Here is an 18,733-nt window from a genome sequence, read left to right as displayed (position 1 = left end):
CATATGCCATCGCCTCTGCCTCCCAGGGCTGTGCCACCTTCCTATCTCCAGCCCAGCCTGGGCAGGCTCCCTGGAGCAGCCACTATTCCAGCAGAGACTGATGCTCCCATTGTCTTTGTCTCTTGCAGGTGGAGGACAAAGCAGAACCTGGACTACTGCTTTTTAATGATGTATGCTCAGTCCAAAGGCATTTATTATGTGCAGGTGGGTTTGGTACTGGTGCTGGAGGGAAGATGGATGTACCTGTGAGTTCACTGTATTGGCTTGTACCAGTTTAGAGAGAGCAAAGAATATATCCAATTCTGTGATGCAGCAGAGTGGGAGAAGGTTTTAAGCACATAGGTTCAAAAGCTGGGTTTTTAAAATACTTTTAGACTTGGAAACCTCCCACTTAGGAAAGGCAGAAGTTCTTGTTTCTCTCACCTGTTAGATTGAGTCAAAAAAAGTGCTTGGAGCACCTTCCAGAATAAGCTGGGTCTATGCCAAAGCTCTGGTCTATGGTGTGATTGCTCTGCATAGAGAGAGGTTGCTGGGACCTGGGTGGGACATTGGCACTGTGCCCTTTTGTCTTGCAGCTGGAGGATGACATTGTGGCCAAACCAAACTATCTCAGCACGATGAAGAACTTTGCCTTGCAGCAGCCCTCTGAAGAGTGGATGATCCTGGAGTTCTCTCAGCTGGGTTTCATTGGTAATGTTCTCCCCCACTCAGCCCAGTCCTATCAGGCACAAGGCACAAGAGCCTGCTTGCTCTTGCCAGCACTACATTCTTGGCCCCAGAAATCGTCCCCACAAGATGGTAAAATACCTGGACTTGATCCCCTCCTATTTTTGCAGTGACCCTTGTGTTAGCACAGGGGAGAAAGATCCTCACAGCTGGTACTGCTGATGCTCACTTTAAGTAAAAATAAACCTGGTGAGTGGCCCAGCCGACAGCCAAACAGCTTAGATATGGCCAGTAGCTTTTAGGCTGGATGGGATCTGGATTTGCCTAAGAGTGTGCAAAAGGAAGTTTGCATCAGCCCAGAACTATTTTGGGAACAGCAGTACATGGTTGCAGTAGCAGCTTGATCTGTTATTTTGGATACTCATTTGATTGGCTTAAAACTTGTAGTTCTTGGGGCAGGAAATGGTCTGTCCTGCAGCTGGCTGCATTTTTCATCCTTGTTTCTCTTTACTGAATGGGAGAGTTTTAGACCTTTTGATACTGTTATGACCTGTGAGACTCTAATGCTTTCTAATTCTGCAGCAAATATTAAATCCGGAACTGTATTAGCAATGTCAGCAGTGCTGGTACATAAACAGGAGCCACGTGTTGTTTCCTTTACACAGACAGACACAGCTAACCTCCACAACCCAGTCTCCCAATTTTTTCTTTCCCAGCTCTGATTCTAAACCATTTCATACCATAGCTCCTTTCTCTCTCTCTTTGTGCTCTAGGAAAAATGTTCAAGTCTCTGGATCTGAGTTTGATTGTGGAGTTCATCCTGATGTTTTATAAGGACAAACCCATTGACTGGCTGCTGGATCACATCCTCTGGGTGAAAGTCTGCAACCCCGAGAAAGATGCAGTACGTAAACAGCCTCTGTTGGAGGGAAATGTTCTGTTGTGTGTGGGCAGATGTACACTTGGCTGTGCCTCCAGAGGTTCTTTTCTGTGAGCTCTGGTGCTAACTGACTTTGCACCGAGCCGTGCCATCCCTGTGGAGCTTGCTGCAGGGTGTCCTTGTGGATTGTGTAAGTGGAGACCTGGGAGTTCAGGCTTTTGTAGTCTGCAGCTGCCAGGAAAGGCATTATTTCTGCATCTAAGCACTAATAGGGTATTCCTCCTGCAGCCTTCGAGGACAGGAGTCGTTCCCCGTTCTTCTGTGTTGTTTTGCATTCTGGTGTGCTCCTCTCCCTGAAGCCGTTTCCCACTCGCTGACTGCAACCCCAGAGTAACCCTTTGACACTGGATCCATGGGCTGTACCTGCCTGGAGCACACATGGACACTGCCCAGAGAGCTCACCCCTGACAGCCCAGAGCAAACCCTCCTTGCACAGTCTGCCAGAATGCAGCCAGATCAGACAAAGCTCTTGTCAGGGTTTCTAGGAGGGTGCAGAGAGGTGAAATGGGCTCTGCTTTTGTGCTGCCATTCCTTTTGCAGAGCCATAAGCCCCTGTGCCCTGTGGAGGTTGTGTTTGAACTCCAGCAGCAAGGGGCTAAAGCGAGTGGGAAGGGCAGAGGAGGAGTGTCTGTGGCAGCAGATGTAAGATGAGCTTAGCACCAGATACTCTCCTGTCTTCTCTCTGAACATACTGTATTTACAAATGCCTGCTTGCCCTCCTCCCCGGTGGAGAACAAGCAGCAGAGTCACTGTGCAGAGCTCAGAGCCGGTGGCTTAGAACAGACTTCGTGGTGACAGCCATGTTGTGGTGATAAATGCCAGAGCAAGTGGTCATTCTGGGAATTAGTATTGTATTTATGTGCTGGGGGGATGGACCATCCTCAGAGCTCTGCAGAATTGGGGCAAGGATGTGGTTGAATTTGGCCTGATCCCTGGCACAGGACATGGCATCTGCTCCAGTACCCCTTGTGCAGCAGGACCAGTCTGAGATGATGTCCACTGAATCCTCCTGGCAGTTCAGACCATGTGCTCAGCTGTGACAGAGCAGTCCCCAGGACTGTCTGGCAACCCCACAGTCTGCACAGCTGTGGGTAAAGCTGGATGGGTGGGATGCTGGGATGGAGCTGGGAATGATGCTGCTGTCTGTGCCCCCACCTTCAAAATCCTCAGCTTGAGCACTGATTAAATGCAGGTCCTGCTGCGCTGGATCCTCTTCTCCTTAACTCATCTGTGCTCATCTTTTCCTACCTGATGGAACCAAGGTTTTCTCAGGGGAAATCGCAAACCTCTTAAACATGTTGCCTTTTTAAAAATTAACCTACTTTCCATGTGGATTTCTGGCTCCTTTCCCCCACTGTTTGCATGATTAACTCTGCACAGCACCCTTTCAAACATGACTTTCTCTTGTAAATCCCACTGTGCAAAATCAAATTGGTAGCCGGGAGGATTTGTCTTTTTGATTGAAAGTTTGTTTGACCTGAGCTTTTGGTAAGTGCTTTGCCTGCTCTGGGTATATTCTGCTCTTTCTTTTTTAACTAATTTTAGATTTACCTGGGGTAGATCTGTGTGAAAGGATGACCTTCTTACCACCAACTGAGCTGTTCCCCCTCCTGGCTTGTCTGTGACAAGGCTGCTTTCAGGAAACATTTCTTTAGCAGTGCAGGAAAAGGGGAGAAAGATAAATCAGGAAATGCTGTAGCTGCCTCCATTCCCCTTTCTCCTCCTCTCCCCATCCAGAGTGAGGTAGCCATGATGGAGTTGCATCCACAGTTGCTGGCAGTGAGTAGGTCTGTCCCATTAGCATGGCTAGTTTTAATTTTCTAATGTAACGTGAGCTGGATTAGGGGATTATCTCTTTTGCAGCTCGCAGGGGTCATGCCTGGAATTTCCCAGCTCCTGGCCCGTGGTGGGGGCCTGGTGTGGCACCCTGTCTGTTCCAGGCACCCTGGATTTCTGTCCAGGGTGGGAGGCTGCAAGAGCAGATGGCATTAGGGATGTGCATACATTTCTTTTCTTGGAAAAAGCCAAAGTTGGATAACAAATACCCTCTTTCATACAGCTTTTAACCTGTATTTTTGTCCTGCTCCCCCAAACTGAGAGAAATGAGCTATTTTAAAATGTGAGTTCTCATCTCCCCACGCTCTCAGTGATTTTCCCTTTTGTCCTCTATTCCCTCTCCATCGTCTCTCTCCCTCCACTCCATGGTAAATCACTGCCAGGATCACAGTTGCATCTCCAAGTTTATTTATGTGGTGGATAGGCGTGAAACAGCCCAGCAGCTCTGATGATGGCACGTGCTGTGCATCTGCTCACAACTCCTGCCAGCAAACTGGCAACTGCCCATCCAGAGAGAGCCCACACTTGGTACCTGTTCACCTGGCTCTGAGTCATCCCAGGATTGTTGTACCTTCAGACATCAGGGATTCCAAGCTCTGAGTTGTAGGAAAAAAGCTTTCCCAATAAGCCAAGGTGCAAAGGAAACTCAGTTCTCTGGCTGTTCCTCCCTGACAGCACAGAGGGGATTTGCTCAGCATTCTTAGCTGTGCTGGGCAAGGAGAAATTTGGCATTTAAACCTGGACCCTGCCCAGCAGAGCCTGGGGGTTGAGGGGCTGAGAGTCACAGGTTTCTCCAAAGTGTGGTGAAAAGCCCTCTTGCCAGCTTAGAGCCTAAATACCACAGAAGGGCATAGAGATGGAGGACTTGTCTGTCACTCCTTGTGCCCTTGTCCATCGCTCTTGTGGGCCACAGTGGCCTGCAGAGGTTGGAGCCTGGGGCACTGTGGGGCTGTCTCATTTCAGAAACACTGCGACAGGCAGAAGGCAAACCTGAGGATCCGCTTCAAGCCCTCGCTCTTCCAGCACGTGGGAACCCACTCCTCCTTGGCTGGGAAGATACAGAAGCTGAAGGTGGGTACCAGCTCTCTGTCCGAGCTACAGGTGGCCTGGCCTGCAGACACCCAGGAACTGGCTGCTTTTGGGTGGGGAAATCAGTGACAGCAGCTGGTGGCAGCTGGATTTCTGTGAAGTGGTTGTGTTTTATTCTGAATTACAGTGAGCTCAGGTAGCTCCTGTTTCTCTGAATGGCAGTGACATGCACCAAGAGTCACTGCAAGATTATAAGCCTTGGTACCAGTCCTGGCCACCCATCCTGAGTGCCAGGCATGGTCCAGGCAAGTGACTTTGAAGAATCTACTGAAAAACCTTGGAGCAATGACTCCTGGGTTGGTCTGGTTTCCTTCCCACTCCACTTCATGTTCCTGGGATTTGGTCATAGGCAAATTAAAACTCAGTGTTAAAGAGCTGGAATTGTTGAGGTGTGTTCTAACATGAACAAAATGCAGCTTCCTACAACTACAAGTGCAGAATCCATGGACAGACATCCCTGGGCTGTGCTGTCTGTGTGATCCCCGGGGAAATGGATGGTATAATCCAGTTTGTATCACAGTGCAGTGCTGTCAGGCCATGTAATCCAGTCATTTTATGCTATTGTCAGCCTCCCAGCTGCTTTCTCCTCCAGTGTAAAGACTGTTTCCAGAGCTCCTGGGGCATGGACAGGCGTTCAGGGACATTTGGACATTGAAAGGCTCCTTGGTGGGGATCAGAGCACAGAGCAGGGGTGTTTTTCTGAGCTGCCACTCCTGAAGCAGTGTCTTGGAATCCAGTCACACATTCCCCTGCCTGGTGCCTTGCCAAAATTACTTCCATCTCTCATCTTTCTGTGCCCTGCAAATCACAAAATTTTAATTTGCAGTGCCTTGTAGCTGGGGCCCTGGTTCCTCACGAGCCAGAGCAGCTCATGACCCTTCTCTGCCCTTTTACTTTGTGCCCTCCAAGGACAAGGACTTTGGAAAACACGCACTGCGGAAAGAGCACGTCAACCCTCCTGCTGAGGTGAGCACCAGCCTGAAAACCTACCAGCACTTCACCCTGGAGAAGGCTTACCTGCGGGAGGACTTCTTCTGGGCCTTCACTCCCACTGCCGGGGACTTCATCCGATTCAGATTCTTCAAACCACTCCGTATTGAAAGGCCAGTGCTCGAGGGGTCAGCGGGGGCGTGGGGGCAGCCCAGACCATGTGGAGACACTTGACTTTCGCTCTTCTGGCAATTTAAATCAAATTTCTTGCCTGTCTCCTGCTTGGCTGCCCAGGAGGAGGGAACAGTGCTCTTCCAGGGGAAGGATAATTTGACCCTTTCTCAGTGGGGTCACCTTTGCCAGAGCCCTTTGTGAGCAGTCCGTGGTTTAGCTGATCTGGCACAGAAAGTCTTGTGCTGTGGGCTCTTTGGGAAGGTGCCTGTTAGGTTGAGCTGTTTGATGATTCAGGTGGGGTGAAAGCCATCGTGTGCCCCCTCGCTCAGTGTGCCTTTCTGTGGGTTTGGTCTCTGTCACAGGTTCTTCTTCCGCAGCGGGAACATCGAGCACCCAGAAGACAAACTCTTCAACACGACCGTGGAGGTTCTGCCGTTTGACGTAAGTGTTTGATTGAGATTTGAGGTGAGGGTGGAGTGGGAAGCAAAAAGAGGTTTGAGAGGAGGGAACTGCTTAAAGTCATCAAGAAAATCTTTACAAGATTTGAGTGCCTCTTACAGGTGCTGGCAGGCAGCCAGAGGGTCATGCCTGGTGTGATGGCACCTCGGGAACAGGGTGCTTTCCTGAGCACAGCTGTGTGAGCCATCCCTGCCTGGGGATGCTCCAGTGGGTGGGATGGCTGCAGAGGAGGGGATGAAGCCAGAATGGCGCAGTGGAAAACAGCAGCGTGAGGACTGCAACTGCTCTTTTTTTGGGCATGTGTCTCTGAGTGCCAGGTATGGGATGAGATGCCAGGGTTTGCTGGCAAGGACAGCTCTGGGGTTGCTGCTTTTCCTTGGGGCTTTTGGGTGACTCTTGCCTCTGGTCCTGCAAAAAATTCCTCTCCTTCTGCAGAGTCTACAGTCAGATAAGGAAGCCTTGCAGGAGGGAAGAGGCACAGTCGTCAAATACCGCAGGACAGCGGATGGCTACGTCCAGATAGGTACAGGGGGTGTGGGGTGGGAAAGTGCCTGCTGGCTTTGATAACACAGCCATGTCCTCACCTGCATGTCAGTCAAGAGCCTTAGAGCAGTTTGCTTGGCAGAGAGTAATTTCTGCTTGCCAGGAGCCAGGTTGGAACAGGATTTATCATTGTCTCCTCTCCTCCACTGCCCTCTCTCTCAGACCAGGTTGTCCTCAGATAATTTTCAGTCCTGCATTTCTGCCAGTCCTGCTCAGAGCTGGGACCAAATGATGCTGATAATTTGTTTGCTTACCCTGGGGTTAAAAACCTCTACCATGGACAGTTTTGCCATCTCTGTACTCACACCACTTGCAGGTCAGACTTTGTCTCTTGCCACCTGAGCTTGTTTTAGTGCTTGCCCTGCCCTTGGACAAGAACAAGCAACTGCAGCCTCCAGAGACCTGCAAGTGTGTGGTACAGTCCTGGTGTCCCTAATAAGATTTCTTTTTTTTTTTAAGTAGACAAATAAAAGAAAGATTTCCTGACACATGCAGTGTTTTGCCATTTTCTCATTCTTCTGCATACTGGCTGGTTTCTCCCAGCTGCATTTTCAAAAAAAGAATAATCAAATACAAAAAGCATGTCAGGCCACTCTGTCCCCTTTTGCACAGCAGTGATATGTCACCAGATACTCCCAATACATTTTGTTTTGTTTACCTGATTTGTGTTCTCCCAAGTGTGTCATTTTGCACTGTATTGCCATCCACACTGCTGGTTTTTAGCCTGTTTGGTGCTGGGGAGCTGCAGACAGGGACTGTTCTGGAGCCCTGGGGGAGAGGGGAAGTGGAGGGGCAATGCCAGAGTATCATCCCTGTGTCAGCCACGTGCTCTCTCCACCAGGCTCATTCTCCAAGGGCGTTGCAGAGGGTGAGGTGGACCCGTCCTTCGGGCCGCTGGAGGCCATCAGGCTGTCCATCCAGACCGACTCCCCGGTGTGGATCATCCTGAGCGAGGTAAACCAAGCTCCCTCAGCACCTCCCATCCCTGCCCTGCTCACCGCTCTGATCCCATCCCGCTCTTCTTTCAGATTTTTATCAAAAAAGCAGAGTGAAACAGGCACGAGGCAGAAGGGACACCCTCATGGATCCCTGGTCCTGCTCCCTCCCTCCCGCTCCCTGCTCCCCGCGGCGCCTTGCCCGGACCAGGACAGCGTAGGGCCGGCTGCCGGGGCCGGCACTCGCCCGCAGACCGCGGCCAAGCTGCTGCTGCTGCTGCGCCATCCCCAGCGGGGCTGCGGGGCCAGGTCGGACATCGACTTCTCCTGAAGAGGAGCAGAAAGCAGAACCCAACCCCCTGTGCAGAGGGGCGGCTTTGCTCCACTCCCTCGGCCCCTCGGGGTGCTGCTGCTGCTCGGGACACACGGACACGGGACAGTTTGGGGTCGGGATGAGCTTTAGCCGGCGTGGGGACAATAAGCACCTTCAGCCCCAGACAGGCTCAGATCTTTGGCTGTGTTTGGGGACAGAGCAGGTCACACCCAGTCCTGCCAGCTGACCCCACCGGCGCGCTGGGATGGAGGCAGCAGGGCCCGAGGTCTGCCTTGCCCTCTCCCAGGCAGCAGTCCTGGCCACAGCTGAGGATTAAGCGAGGGCAAAGACTGACCCTCCTTCAGCAGAGGAGGAAGGAATCCAAAGGGGTTGGAGCTATGATTATGGCAGGGAAAACAAAAAAATAAAATACGCCACACTGTGCCTGCCAGCATTGAACACAGCCCCTTAACTCACGGTGAAGTCTCCAGTGTCTTCATGCCTTGAGATTGAGTGCAGAAACTGTCTTTTAAATAACTAATTCAGTTATTGATTGATGTGGGTTTTTTGGGGACGGAAAAAAAAAAAAAAGCAGAGGTAGCCCAGTTCAAAAATAGTAGGGATTAGTGTAAATCCCAATGTCCTTTCAGCTATACACTGGAATGCATTATACTACTTTATTGTTCTGTATTTTTTATTATTGGATACATTTGATTTTTCAAGTACATCTCTCTATATAAATATATAAAACAATGTGCACTGTAATAAAAGCTAAATTTAAACCTTTGGTGCAGTAGTGAGAGTCACTTGCAGCAGGGCTGCTTTAGGCACCTGTGAACCCCAAGTTCACAGTGGAGGGTGGAATCTAGGGAAGGCAAAGTCTTTTTGCAGAGTTGGTAGTAAGTGAAGCTGGGGTAAAGTAAAGGTCATTTAATCAATACCAAACGGACTTTAGTACTTGGGCTAGGGGTCAGGCTTTTCTCCCAATGTTTGGATGTGGTTTTAGGCAAGCTTACCCATCATTTTCAGTTAATCACAGCAGCTTTTCCTATGAAACCCAGTCCCCAACTCAGATGTTCTCACACCAGTCTCTGAGCACCTTTGACAATCACAGGTAATTTCTAGTGAGAAAAAGAATTTATTTTTTTGTATCCATGGTGTGATTCTTCAACACAGATCATTACAGCAGTAAGGAGGAGAGACGACAGCATGTGGGTCAATCTGTGCTCCATGAGGCAGAGCCAGAGGCATTTTAGAGCAGACAGTGCTACAAAGCCCAGCAGTGAAGCTCCTCAGCAGGGGCAGGGGCTGGAAAGCATTTGCTTTCTAGAAGGGAAATTATCTCTGAAGAGCAGAGGAGTGCCAGCATACATCTCCCTTCAGCAGGGAATGCAGCCAGGGAAATATTCTCTCTTGATGGTGCCACATGACTGGCTCCCCTGTGCCAGGGGCAAACAGTGGGTTTTGGGGGAGCTGTGGCCCCCCTCACCAGGTACCGTGGAGCTGGAGAGGCCACAGCAGTGCTGCCATCCCTGTGGAGGAGCTGGGCCTCAGGAAGTGTGCCAGGAGCCCAGCCAGTGCCAGCCCCAGCAGCACCCAGAGCAGCCAGGCACTGGCATACAGTGGTCCCAACCTGGGTGGGAGAAAACACCATCAGGCACTGCCAGCCCAGCCAGGGCACTCTGGCTGTGAGTCCCCATCCCCCTTTGGGACAGGCAGGGAAGAGGTGACACAGCCACGAGCACATGGGGGCAGGAGGAGGAGGTGGTGCCAATCTGCCTGCAGTCCCACCCATAGGGAGGAAGCCTGTTCCAGGGGCAGGTCCTGCTGCCAGGCTCCCTGGGCTGGCTTGGGCCCATGGTCCTGTCAGGTCCTGTCAGGTCCTTACCGTGCCTGTGCAGCCCCGGTGTAGCCCTGGAAGTACCTGAGGCGGGTGTAGAGGTACAGCAGCCCACACACTGCAGTCACACCTGGGGGGACAGGGGAGCTGAGTTCTGCTGGGCTCAGCATCCCTGACACTGCATTCCAGCACAGTGCCCCCAGCAGATGGGGTATGACCAGAAACCAGAGTGATTTGACTTTAAATGAGAGTTTAAATGAGTTTTCTGCCTTCCCTTTTTGTGAGGGATGAACTTCTCTGCCCCACAGAGTTGCCCTGGGACTTGGGTTGGCAATGCTCCCTTACGTGGTTTCTCCTCACAGATAAATGGTTGCAGCAACCAAATCCCCTGAGCTCACTTGTTAGGGATAGACAGTGGAGGAGTAAATGTTTGGGTTACGGTTTCTTGTTCTGACATAGCTCTGCCTCAGCTGCTGCCATCCTGGCACCCTGGGACAGCCTGACCTTGTCCAGGAGAAGCAGCATGAGGGGACAGCCAGGCTCCAGCAAAGGAGCAAGAGCTGCCAGCGCTTCCTCCTCCAGGCAGGAGTGGGCTCAGCTGCTCCCAGCTGGAGCTGAGGCACTTCTCGGTCAATCCAGCTAAAGGGAAAATTTGCTTTCCATGAACAAGAGCCTCACAAGCACAGGGAGAATGCCCGAGTCACAATGGGAATTAAATTGGGGCTGGGGTTTTTTGGTTTGTTCACATGGTTTGGTTTGGAGTTCCCCCCCACATCCCTCTTACCTTGATGGAAGAAGATTCCAGCAACCCAGAGGAGGGAAATGAAGATTGGGAAGTACTCTGAGCAGTTTGCCCTGGTGAGAACCAGAGATGAGAGTTAAAGCTGCCTCCTTGTACATCAGAGCCTGGCTAACCAAGGCTGGAGAAGGGAATTGGAAACTCACACTGGAGCAAACTAAAAGAGCTGATGAGAACCATCACTGTGCTCTGGGAAGGGAGCCTTGTCTGTGATCAAGAACACCCAATATCTGTATTGTAGAGGGGAAAAAAGCCAAACAACACACAGCATTCACCTCTCCTGCATTCACATGGTTGAGATGGAGATTTGTCTCTGCTGGACCCTCCACAGACTCCATCCCACACAGAGAACCATCCCAGAGAGCTGCTGCACCCCCAGCTGCTGGGGGAGAGCCTTGTCAGTATTGAAGGAGCTTTCTCTTCCCCTCGGGGGAACACAGCCCAAATCTGGGAGTCACACAAGCCACACACCATGAAGGAGCCTTCTCTCAGATAAAATTCAGCAGGAGGTGATCAGATTTACAGCCAGGTTTTCCTCCTTTTTCCTTTAGTGACAAAAATACAGATTTTCTGCAAGAGTAGGAGCTGTGCTATTAAAGACATTGGTTTTGCTTCTCCCACATTTTACCATTCCCTAGGCAATTTAATCTTAATGTTGGCCAAAAATATACAAACGTTTGGAGAATGGAGCCAGACTGGGAGCGGGAAAAAGTCTGAAGAACCTTATTCTGTAAATGCAGTTTGAGCCCCAGTGAGGGGAGGCTGCCAGGTTTCAAGTGAGTAATGCATCAATACCACTTTTTCCCATATATTTTGTTTTCAATATATCAAATTATTCATTTGTATACTCTTCCAAAGGGAAAAGAGAAGAAAACCCACAGAGAAACAACATCTCAAGGCCAAGCTCCCCAAGGTCACCTTCCCAGCCACAGCCCATGGCATGACTTGCTTAACACACATTTCATAGTTAAGTATTTAATTAAAAGCCACATCAGCAGCTCCCCAGCTTGCAGAAGCTGATGTCTCCAGGCAGGCTGGCCTTCCATGGTCCCACAGAAGGACTGGAGCTGGTGTTTTTGTCACTCCACAAACGTTTCCTGTGTGCTGGCAAGGGAACTCAGCTGCTTTGTTCGGGATTTAGTGCCGGGCTGGAATTACCCTTCACACCAGCTCCAGCCAATTCCTTTCAAACGCTCACAAAACAGAATGACTGAGATGAAAGATGGAATCTGGTGCTAGCTGGAAGCTGGAGGGATCTGTGAACATTTCCAGTTTAGCTCCAGCATTGCTCTCTCCATAGGAACAGAGCAAAAAGAAACAGCCCTCAGCAGGGGCCCACGAGTGCTGATTCTCACAGTACAATGGCTTCTGAAAGGGAAAAAATTAAAATGCCCTTGTAGCTGGTTCTGCCAGCAAGGCCCTTTGCTTCAATTCAACAGCAAAACATTACAAGAAAATATCAGGTTATTAATAAAGCTTTGGCTGCTCTCACCATTTGGAGCCAATGGTAATATTAAATTTAATGATTCTAATTGTGAATGCTCTGCACCTCCTCCATACGGCCACTAATTTGTAATTTGGCTGCCTCACAATGCCAGAAGGAGAATTATCATGGATGGACAGAAACACCCCAGCCAAAGTGCTCCAAATCAAAATGCAGACCTTTGCACACAAAGCATTAAAAAAAAAATAATAACAGTAGCAGTAAGTGGAAAGGTGATTGAGGGAGACCAATCTCTCCCAACAGTGACAGTTGACTCAAGTCTTATCTAGACAAAGTCACCACAAAAAAATCAAAATCTTACTGAGCTCTGAAGGTCCGCTCAAACTCAGGGTGACCTGTTGTTTCTGGAGGGGAAACCTTGAACTTCCGACGGGCACAGATCACCTGCATTGCAAAATAGGCTGAAAACAGAACACAGGAATGGTAACAGACCAGCAGTGTTTGTTTAGCCAAGTGTTATCTGGCTTGGAATCTAGCAAGTGGTTAGAATGAAAGAGCTGATATGATCTAGGTCCACAGTCCTGGGCTGCCACACGTGACCTGTAATAAATGTGCCATTTATTTCACTCTCATGCTTTAAATTCAGGTTTGGTTATCCCAGCTGAGTGCCAGTGCTGGGTGACACTTTGTAACATCTCACACCCAGCAGAGCCCTCAGTGCTGCTCCCTGTCAGATAAAACCTTAAAACACAATAAAACCTTACCAAGTCCACACTGAGTCACAGAATTACCTCTTAATCTTGCACTTTGTGTTTAGAGTACTTGTGCACCCTCAGCCAGTTTGGTGGGAATGATGTGCAACACTTTCTGCTATTCCCAGTGGGTGCAAAGTATGGCCCATGTCACAGAGCAGCATCCAAACTGTCAAGCACTGGGACAGTCAATTAGAGATGCTCTTAATCATGGCAATAAAAGGAAATGGGGAAGAGGGTGACTATTTCTTGCCCTTCACTCCTGCAGGACAGCCCCAAGGCTGTCAAGGAGCTCAGGTGCTGCCCGTGCCTGCTATCAGCCTGTGCCACATTTGAGCCAAGGCACTGATTCAGTGTCTGCTACATCAGTCCTTTGTACATTTGTAAAGGACACGGAAATTCACTTCAAAACAATGAAAACTTGCTAACACGAAGATTTGGAATGTTTCACTATTTATTGAAAGCTCTTACTCCCACAGGCAATTGCTGATGCTTTGTTTTATTTGGGTGCACTACTACACTGCTGCCTTTATTGAAAACTCCTATTTTCATACAGGAGAAAACTAAATTATAAAAACAATTACTTTGGTGGCTGTGGTGGTGTCACTGAGACACTTGAGTGAGCAAAGTCCTCACATAGCAACACATCCAGAGCATTCCAGAGAGACAAGGAGCCAGGGTTCAAGGCCTGCTTTGGGGACTGTCCTATTGTTAGAAAGATGAAAGCAGAACAGCAGGATAGAGAAGGGGAAGTAGGGACAGATGTTGCAAGATTAAAGACAAGACATGTGTCTGCAGAAAAGCATTAGAACACATGTAGAAGGGAATTAGAAATGTCAATAATCAGATGCAATGTGACTTGTGTATCACAAGGTTTTACTAACAGAAACAGAGTCATTCCTTTCAGAACACATGCAAGAACAATTAAGCATGTTCTAGTACCTTCCACAGAGACCCCGCCCTAAACAAGAGGAGCTGGCAGAGCAAAGCAGGGGGGGAACGTTCTTGTTTTTCCCTCTTTGACTCATTTGTAGCAGGTTGATCGTGGGTGAGGGATTCACCCTTCTGCAGAGGTCCAGCAGGACAGGATACAATGTTCCCTCTGTGAATCCAGAAAGGTGTAACACACAACTGGAATTCAGCAGCTGCTGGAGAGCTCTGGGAATAAGATGAAACCATGACCCATCCTGTTATCTCTCCTCCTCCCTGATGCTCTCAGGATTTCATCCCAGACTCCTCTCCAGAAATGGGCTGAGCTGAAGTTCCAGCATCATGAACAGATCTGGCTTGTGGCATTAGCCCAACTGCACTGAGCAATGCTCTTCATCCTGCTTTGTGCCATCTGCATCTTTCCTAAGGTAGGATTCTTGTGACTGATGGGTGAGGTAAGAGTCATTTCACATCAAACCTCTCCATCAGCTCTACACTTAGCATCTTGCTTCTACACAGGGCCTAATATTCAGACAAATCCTACACAGATCCTTGACACTTAGGGGTGGGTGACATACAAAACAGCCACCCAAGAGGAGCAGGAGCCTTTTGGAGAACAGCTGGCTGTTCCCCAAACCTGGTGTAAGGGTGAAGAACTGAGGATAAAGAACCAGTCCACAAAAGCACTTCCCAGAATGAGGTGTGGGAATCCACACTGCACGAGCCTCCTCAGCACAGTTAGAGAAAAAGAGTTCCATCTACTCGGCAGAACCTTTCAAAGCATTGTTTTTTGTGATTCATGTCTCGAGGTTAATCACCTGTGTGGATTCCCATGTGGCTTAGGGGCTCAGTTCTCACTGAACTTTGCTCCTCAGTGGAAATATTCTTCATTCTCTATTTGATTATGTCCACAAACTTGTCAAATCATATCACAGTTGCTATCTGCCACATTTGAGTGAACCTGGCAAACAAGCCCTCTGGGGCCTGGCCATGACATTGCATAAGTTTTCTTTCCTTTGAAGCTGTAAAATAAGGGAGTGGGGGAAAAAACTGGAGTAGAATAATTTTGCTCTGTGGTACAATGTTCACCGCAAGGCTGGGGCACACATCTACAGAGTGCTAAACTCAGGGTTTCACTAAACTGAGAATGACTAAATTAAAAAGGGGAAAGTTACTTGAAAGAACACAGAAACTGCAGGCTCCCAGAAAATTCAAAAGGAAACATAAAAATCAACCAACCCTGTACCAAGGTCAGCCATTAAATTACATCTCCTGCACCAGGATGTGATGGAGGAGTGTCTGTAGGGATAGCCCATGTCTGTATTTCAGTGCTCCCCTGCTCAGAGTGAATCCCAGACCTCTAACTCACCTACAGAATGTCCTTTCAAAACATGCAGAGAAAGCCACTGCACAGCTCTGAACCTCAGTGACATGGGCATGCAGATTTCACAGGACTAGATGGAAAGGATACACACAGTATTTTGCAATTGCTCCTTGGCTTCCCATACAGAGATCATAAAACCAGGATACTTCATGTGATTGAACAGATAGGAGGGTGCCAATGCCAGCTATTTATCTGCTGGCTTCACACGTGGCTTGTATGCCATCAAAGTAAAATGCTTAATGCTGCAACCTTTAAAAAGTACTTGAAATTCCCATTAAACAAAAATATTTGACACAAAACTGCTATCTAGGGATTTGCTACTGAGGGTTTCCTAAAGGAAAAGGGCTCAGCAGCATCTCTGTAACTCAATTTCAAGTTTTCTTCATGTCTTGTCTTTGCACACTAAACACTCGCTCCACCCCCACTTAGTTTAATAACAAAAAAATTAATAGCACAAAAGTTTCTTCTGTTTGTAGTTGTCTCTGTAAATTGAGTGGAAATTACTAAAAATTCAGAAGTCTTGAGCTCTATTTTTAAAGTGGCATATTTTGTTTTTAATAATGCTTACATTAAGAGATTTATCATCTGACAGCTAAAAGCACATGATGCTGCTCAGGGATTCACATCCATTTGTAAGCAGAGGTGTGATAGCTGTATGGTGAATTAATACAGTAATAATAAACCCCACAAACCTTTCCTTATAGAATGGTGAAGATTTTAATAAGATGGAGGCACTGTCCCCATCCCAGGCAGGGGAGTGACTGTCCTGAAGCTCAAGGGGGAGAAACTTTGCCAAAATGACCCACAAATAAACAGAGCTTGTCAACAATGCTGCTCCTTCTAAATGGTCTAAACACAACGCATCTATTTAAATTAGAAGTCAGAGTTCCTTTGAAGAGCTCTGTGTCTATTTCTGACCAGAATTTGCATTAGTTTCCAAATTACTGTGCTCTCAGTCCATCTTGTCATCTGCTCTGTGACATGTGAACGTGGATATTGGTCACCAGAAACACCCATGTGCACGAGGCTCTTTCCTATATCCACACCAGGTCTCTCTGTACACTGACCTCCTTAGCAGCACATTTATTAACCTGCTTTATTTTGGCTACCTCCAGCCACTGCAAGTTACAAATTACCTGCTAAAATTCAATCACAAACTAGTTTACTTTAATAACACCACGTTGAAATTACTTTAAGTCTAAAAGTTTTACTTGCTGGCTTTGAGGACCATTTTAGTCCCTGTTAAATAATGACCACCCTCAGGCATGACACTTCTGCCATTAACAGCCAAAAATTTGAATCATTTTACCATGTTGGAAAACAGTGACTTGCACTCCACAGATGCTCCAAGAAAAACACAGGAACCACATCCCACAAAGTTTAACGTAATTAGCTGAATACTGGCATTGTACAAAGGACATTTACCTTGCTCCAGGACCCCCAGAACTGTGACTGTGGCCAGCAGGTCTATTTGATCTCTCATGCTGCTGACTGTGGGGCAAACCCCAGCCTGATGTGCTGAGTACAGCTGTCCCAACACTCTCTCCCACCACCACCCACTTCCACAGAGTTGCCTCTGAGCACAGGCATTTCCTCCACCACACCTTCACTCACCTTAACTCTCTCCATGCCACGTGGTTTTCCAAAGCAGCCACCCACCAGAAAATGTCTCTTCCATTCAGCCAAGTGCCTTTTGCTGAACAATAGAGCCGGGAAGAATTTCACATGAGCAAACTGTGAAATTCTTCTAATGACATTTACAGATTTTATGCCATTATTGAATTATATGTTGCTGGCAATGGAAAGATGATGGAATTCTTTCCAGCCCTTTTGTTGCTAGTTTTAATGAGCTCTGAAGCATCTCAATTATGTGCAAGGTTGTAAAAATTATTAACAAGCCTTTGCAAATTAATGACTTGACCTTCTGCTCTTATTTCAAGTAGTGGAGTTGACCACATGAAAGATTTGATACACTCCAGCTGGAATAACTTAATTCTGTTACCAGATTCTGTGATTTAACAGAACATTCAGATACTTTATCCTACTAATTACTACTCTTCAGTTTACCAAAGAGGAGCACAATTCTTTTCTAGCACTCACTCACCCTTAGCAGTTTTCTGAAGTTTTTAAGCAATGCAAACCTTTCCCTGGCTAACATACAAAATAAAAGTTCTCAGTTCTGAAAGCAGCAGAGGATGTAGAAACATAGACCCTGAGAAATGTTACACTGACATCAGAGTTATAATTGTAAAATGTAAAATTTGAAAACCAGCAATGTTTTAGCCCTGAATAACTTTTCTCCCCACTCCACAAAGATAAAATTGGCATCAGTTCAAATAGTTATGTTCTGGAGCAACTTTAAATGGATGACTACTCTGACTTTAAAATTTTTTAAATCAAAGAGGAGGAAGGTTTTCCCTTAATGTTGGTGGTTGAGCCATTGCATTTCTCTCTGTTGAGTCACAAACACAAACCCTCACTACAGAATTTGTGCATGTACCAGACCTGCAGCTTCTCCCAAGAGCAACACAGCAATTTTTTTTCTAGTTTAGCTCTTCATTGCTCCAAAACCCCATTGTGACAGCTCATCAAGTTGAAAATTCAGTTAATCAATCAAATATCCAATGTTACACTTTTTATGTGTAACCACACATGTAGAATGGCAAAACCACTCCCCTTCTCTAAAAAACACTCATATGATGTGAGTTCAGACTCTCCAAGGTACAGCAGACTCAAATTAAATAGAACTAAAACCTAAAAGTTAACCTTAACTGAACTTATTGGTGACCAAAGATTTCATCTGTGGTGTCCAATGTAGAAGTCAGAGGGGAAATGCCACCAGGGTATCCTTACAACATATTTCAACAAACAATGCAGGCTTGAGAAAACTTTCATTACAGATTTCCATTACTCTCAGGAAAAACACTGGCATCAAGAAAATAAAAATCAGTTTCTGAGCAAAGGTTTGTGACAAGCTGCCACTGACTCCTTAAAATCTTTTGAAAGCCACAGATGCCATTTCAGTGGGGGATGGCTTGGGAAATTTCTGCTTCACTGAACAATAACCAAAATGCATTTTTAATGAGACAATAAAGCAAAAATTAATGTAACTTCATGGTACCCCATGGGCTGAAAGCAGCTGATTCGGGTACTGCTACTTGTTGATTGTTACATTTGGTTCTTTATAAACCTCTGAAGTTACAGGTCTCCTCCTCTCCCAAACAGAACACAAAACTTGTAAGTAGGAATACATGAAAAATACACTCCAGTAAGTCAGGATGCTGAGAGGAAACCTTGGAGGCTGAGCTGGGGCTGCAAACCCAACTGCACAATGACACCAACTGCAAAGCTTGCAGAATGACCCATCAATGTCTGAAGCTGGGCAGTGGCTATGGGACTTTAGCAGCCTTAAGCCAAGACCTCCACACACCCTGCTGCCAGTACTTTGTTCCTTGTTCAGAAACATCAGCTCCTGCTTGCAGCACATGTCCCACATCTCAGCTGGATTCCTGTGTGTGCCATGTGCCTGCATCAGACAAGTCTTGAGGAAATCAGTTTGAACCTCTAAAGGCTGTTATTCTGAGGGAATTGGCATATTTTGGAACTCTACAATTTTGCATGCAAGGTCATTATTAACATCTTTTTCACTATTAACAACCACCTCTGCAGCTGAATTTCCCAGCTTAAGGCCTACAATGC

The 18,733-nt window shown here is 47.5% G+C and overlaps 2 protein-coding genes across 3 annotated transcripts in view; one reads left to right on the top strand and one right to left on the bottom strand.

Annotated features, from left to right (window-relative positions):
* The window catches only part of MGAT4B (alpha-1,3-mannosyl-glycoprotein 4-beta-N-acetylglucosaminyltransferase B), a 50,728-nt gene extending 42,056 nt beyond the window's left edge, over positions 1–8,672 (top strand). For both annotated transcript variants that reach the window (XM_050979702.1, XM_009091435.4), the window contains 9 exons: positions 129–204; positions 576–690; positions 1,440–1,570; positions 4,406–4,513; positions 5,441–5,634; positions 5,998–6,076; positions 6,530–6,617; positions 7,479–7,591; positions 7,666–8,672. In XM_050979702.1, the coding sequence (XP_050835659.1) occupies positions 129–204; positions 576–690; positions 1,440–1,570; positions 4,406–4,513; positions 5,441–5,634; positions 5,998–6,076; positions 6,530–6,617; positions 7,479–7,591; positions 7,666–7,689 (928 nt within the window). In that variant the 3' untranslated portion in view covers positions 7,690–8,672. The remainder of the gene's footprint in view (positions 1–128; positions 205–575; positions 691–1,439; positions 1,571–4,405; positions 4,514–5,440; positions 5,635–5,997; positions 6,077–6,529; positions 6,618–7,478; positions 7,592–7,665) is intronic.
* LOC103817479 (leukotriene C4 synthase) lies at positions 8,445–16,705 on the bottom strand. Its single transcript, XM_009091649.4, has 5 exons — positions 16,460–16,705; positions 12,330–12,429; positions 10,510–10,580; positions 9,774–9,855; positions 8,445–9,518 (listed from the first exon to the last, which is right to left on the bottom strand). The coding sequence occupies exons 1-5, from the start codon at positions 16,515–16,517 to the stop codon at positions 9,371–9,373; spliced, it is 459 nt and encodes a 152-aa protein (XP_009089897.1). The 5' UTR covers positions 16,518–16,705; the 3' UTR covers positions 8,445–9,370.
* Between the last annotated feature and the right edge of the window lie 2,028 nt (positions 16,706–18,733).

This window comes from Serinus canaria, chromosome 13 (assembly GCF_022539315.1).
Source record: "Serinus canaria isolate serCan28SL12 chromosome 13, serCan2020, whole genome shotgun sequence".
Taxonomy (NCBI): domain Eukaryota; kingdom Metazoa; phylum Chordata; class Aves; order Passeriformes; family Fringillidae; genus Serinus; species Serinus canaria.
The sequence above is the reverse complement of the archived record's forward strand: the minus strand, read 5'-3'. Positions and strand labels throughout refer to the sequence as shown.

Bases quoted from the DNA above. Each gene is read 5' to 3' on its own strand.
- LOC103817479 (XM_009091649.4), bottom strand. From the start codon at position 16,517: ATGAGAGATCAAATAGACCTGCTGGCCACAGTCACAGTTCTGGGGGTC. The intron at 12,430-16,459 runs GTAAATGTCCTT...TTCTGTTTTCAG, and splicing joins TCTGGGGGTCCTGGAGCAAG to CCTATTTTGCAATGCAGGTG. The intron at 10,581-12,329 runs GTAAGATTTTGA...GGTTCTCACCAG, and splicing joins GAGCGGACCTTCAGAGCTCA to GGCAAACTGCTCAGAGTACT.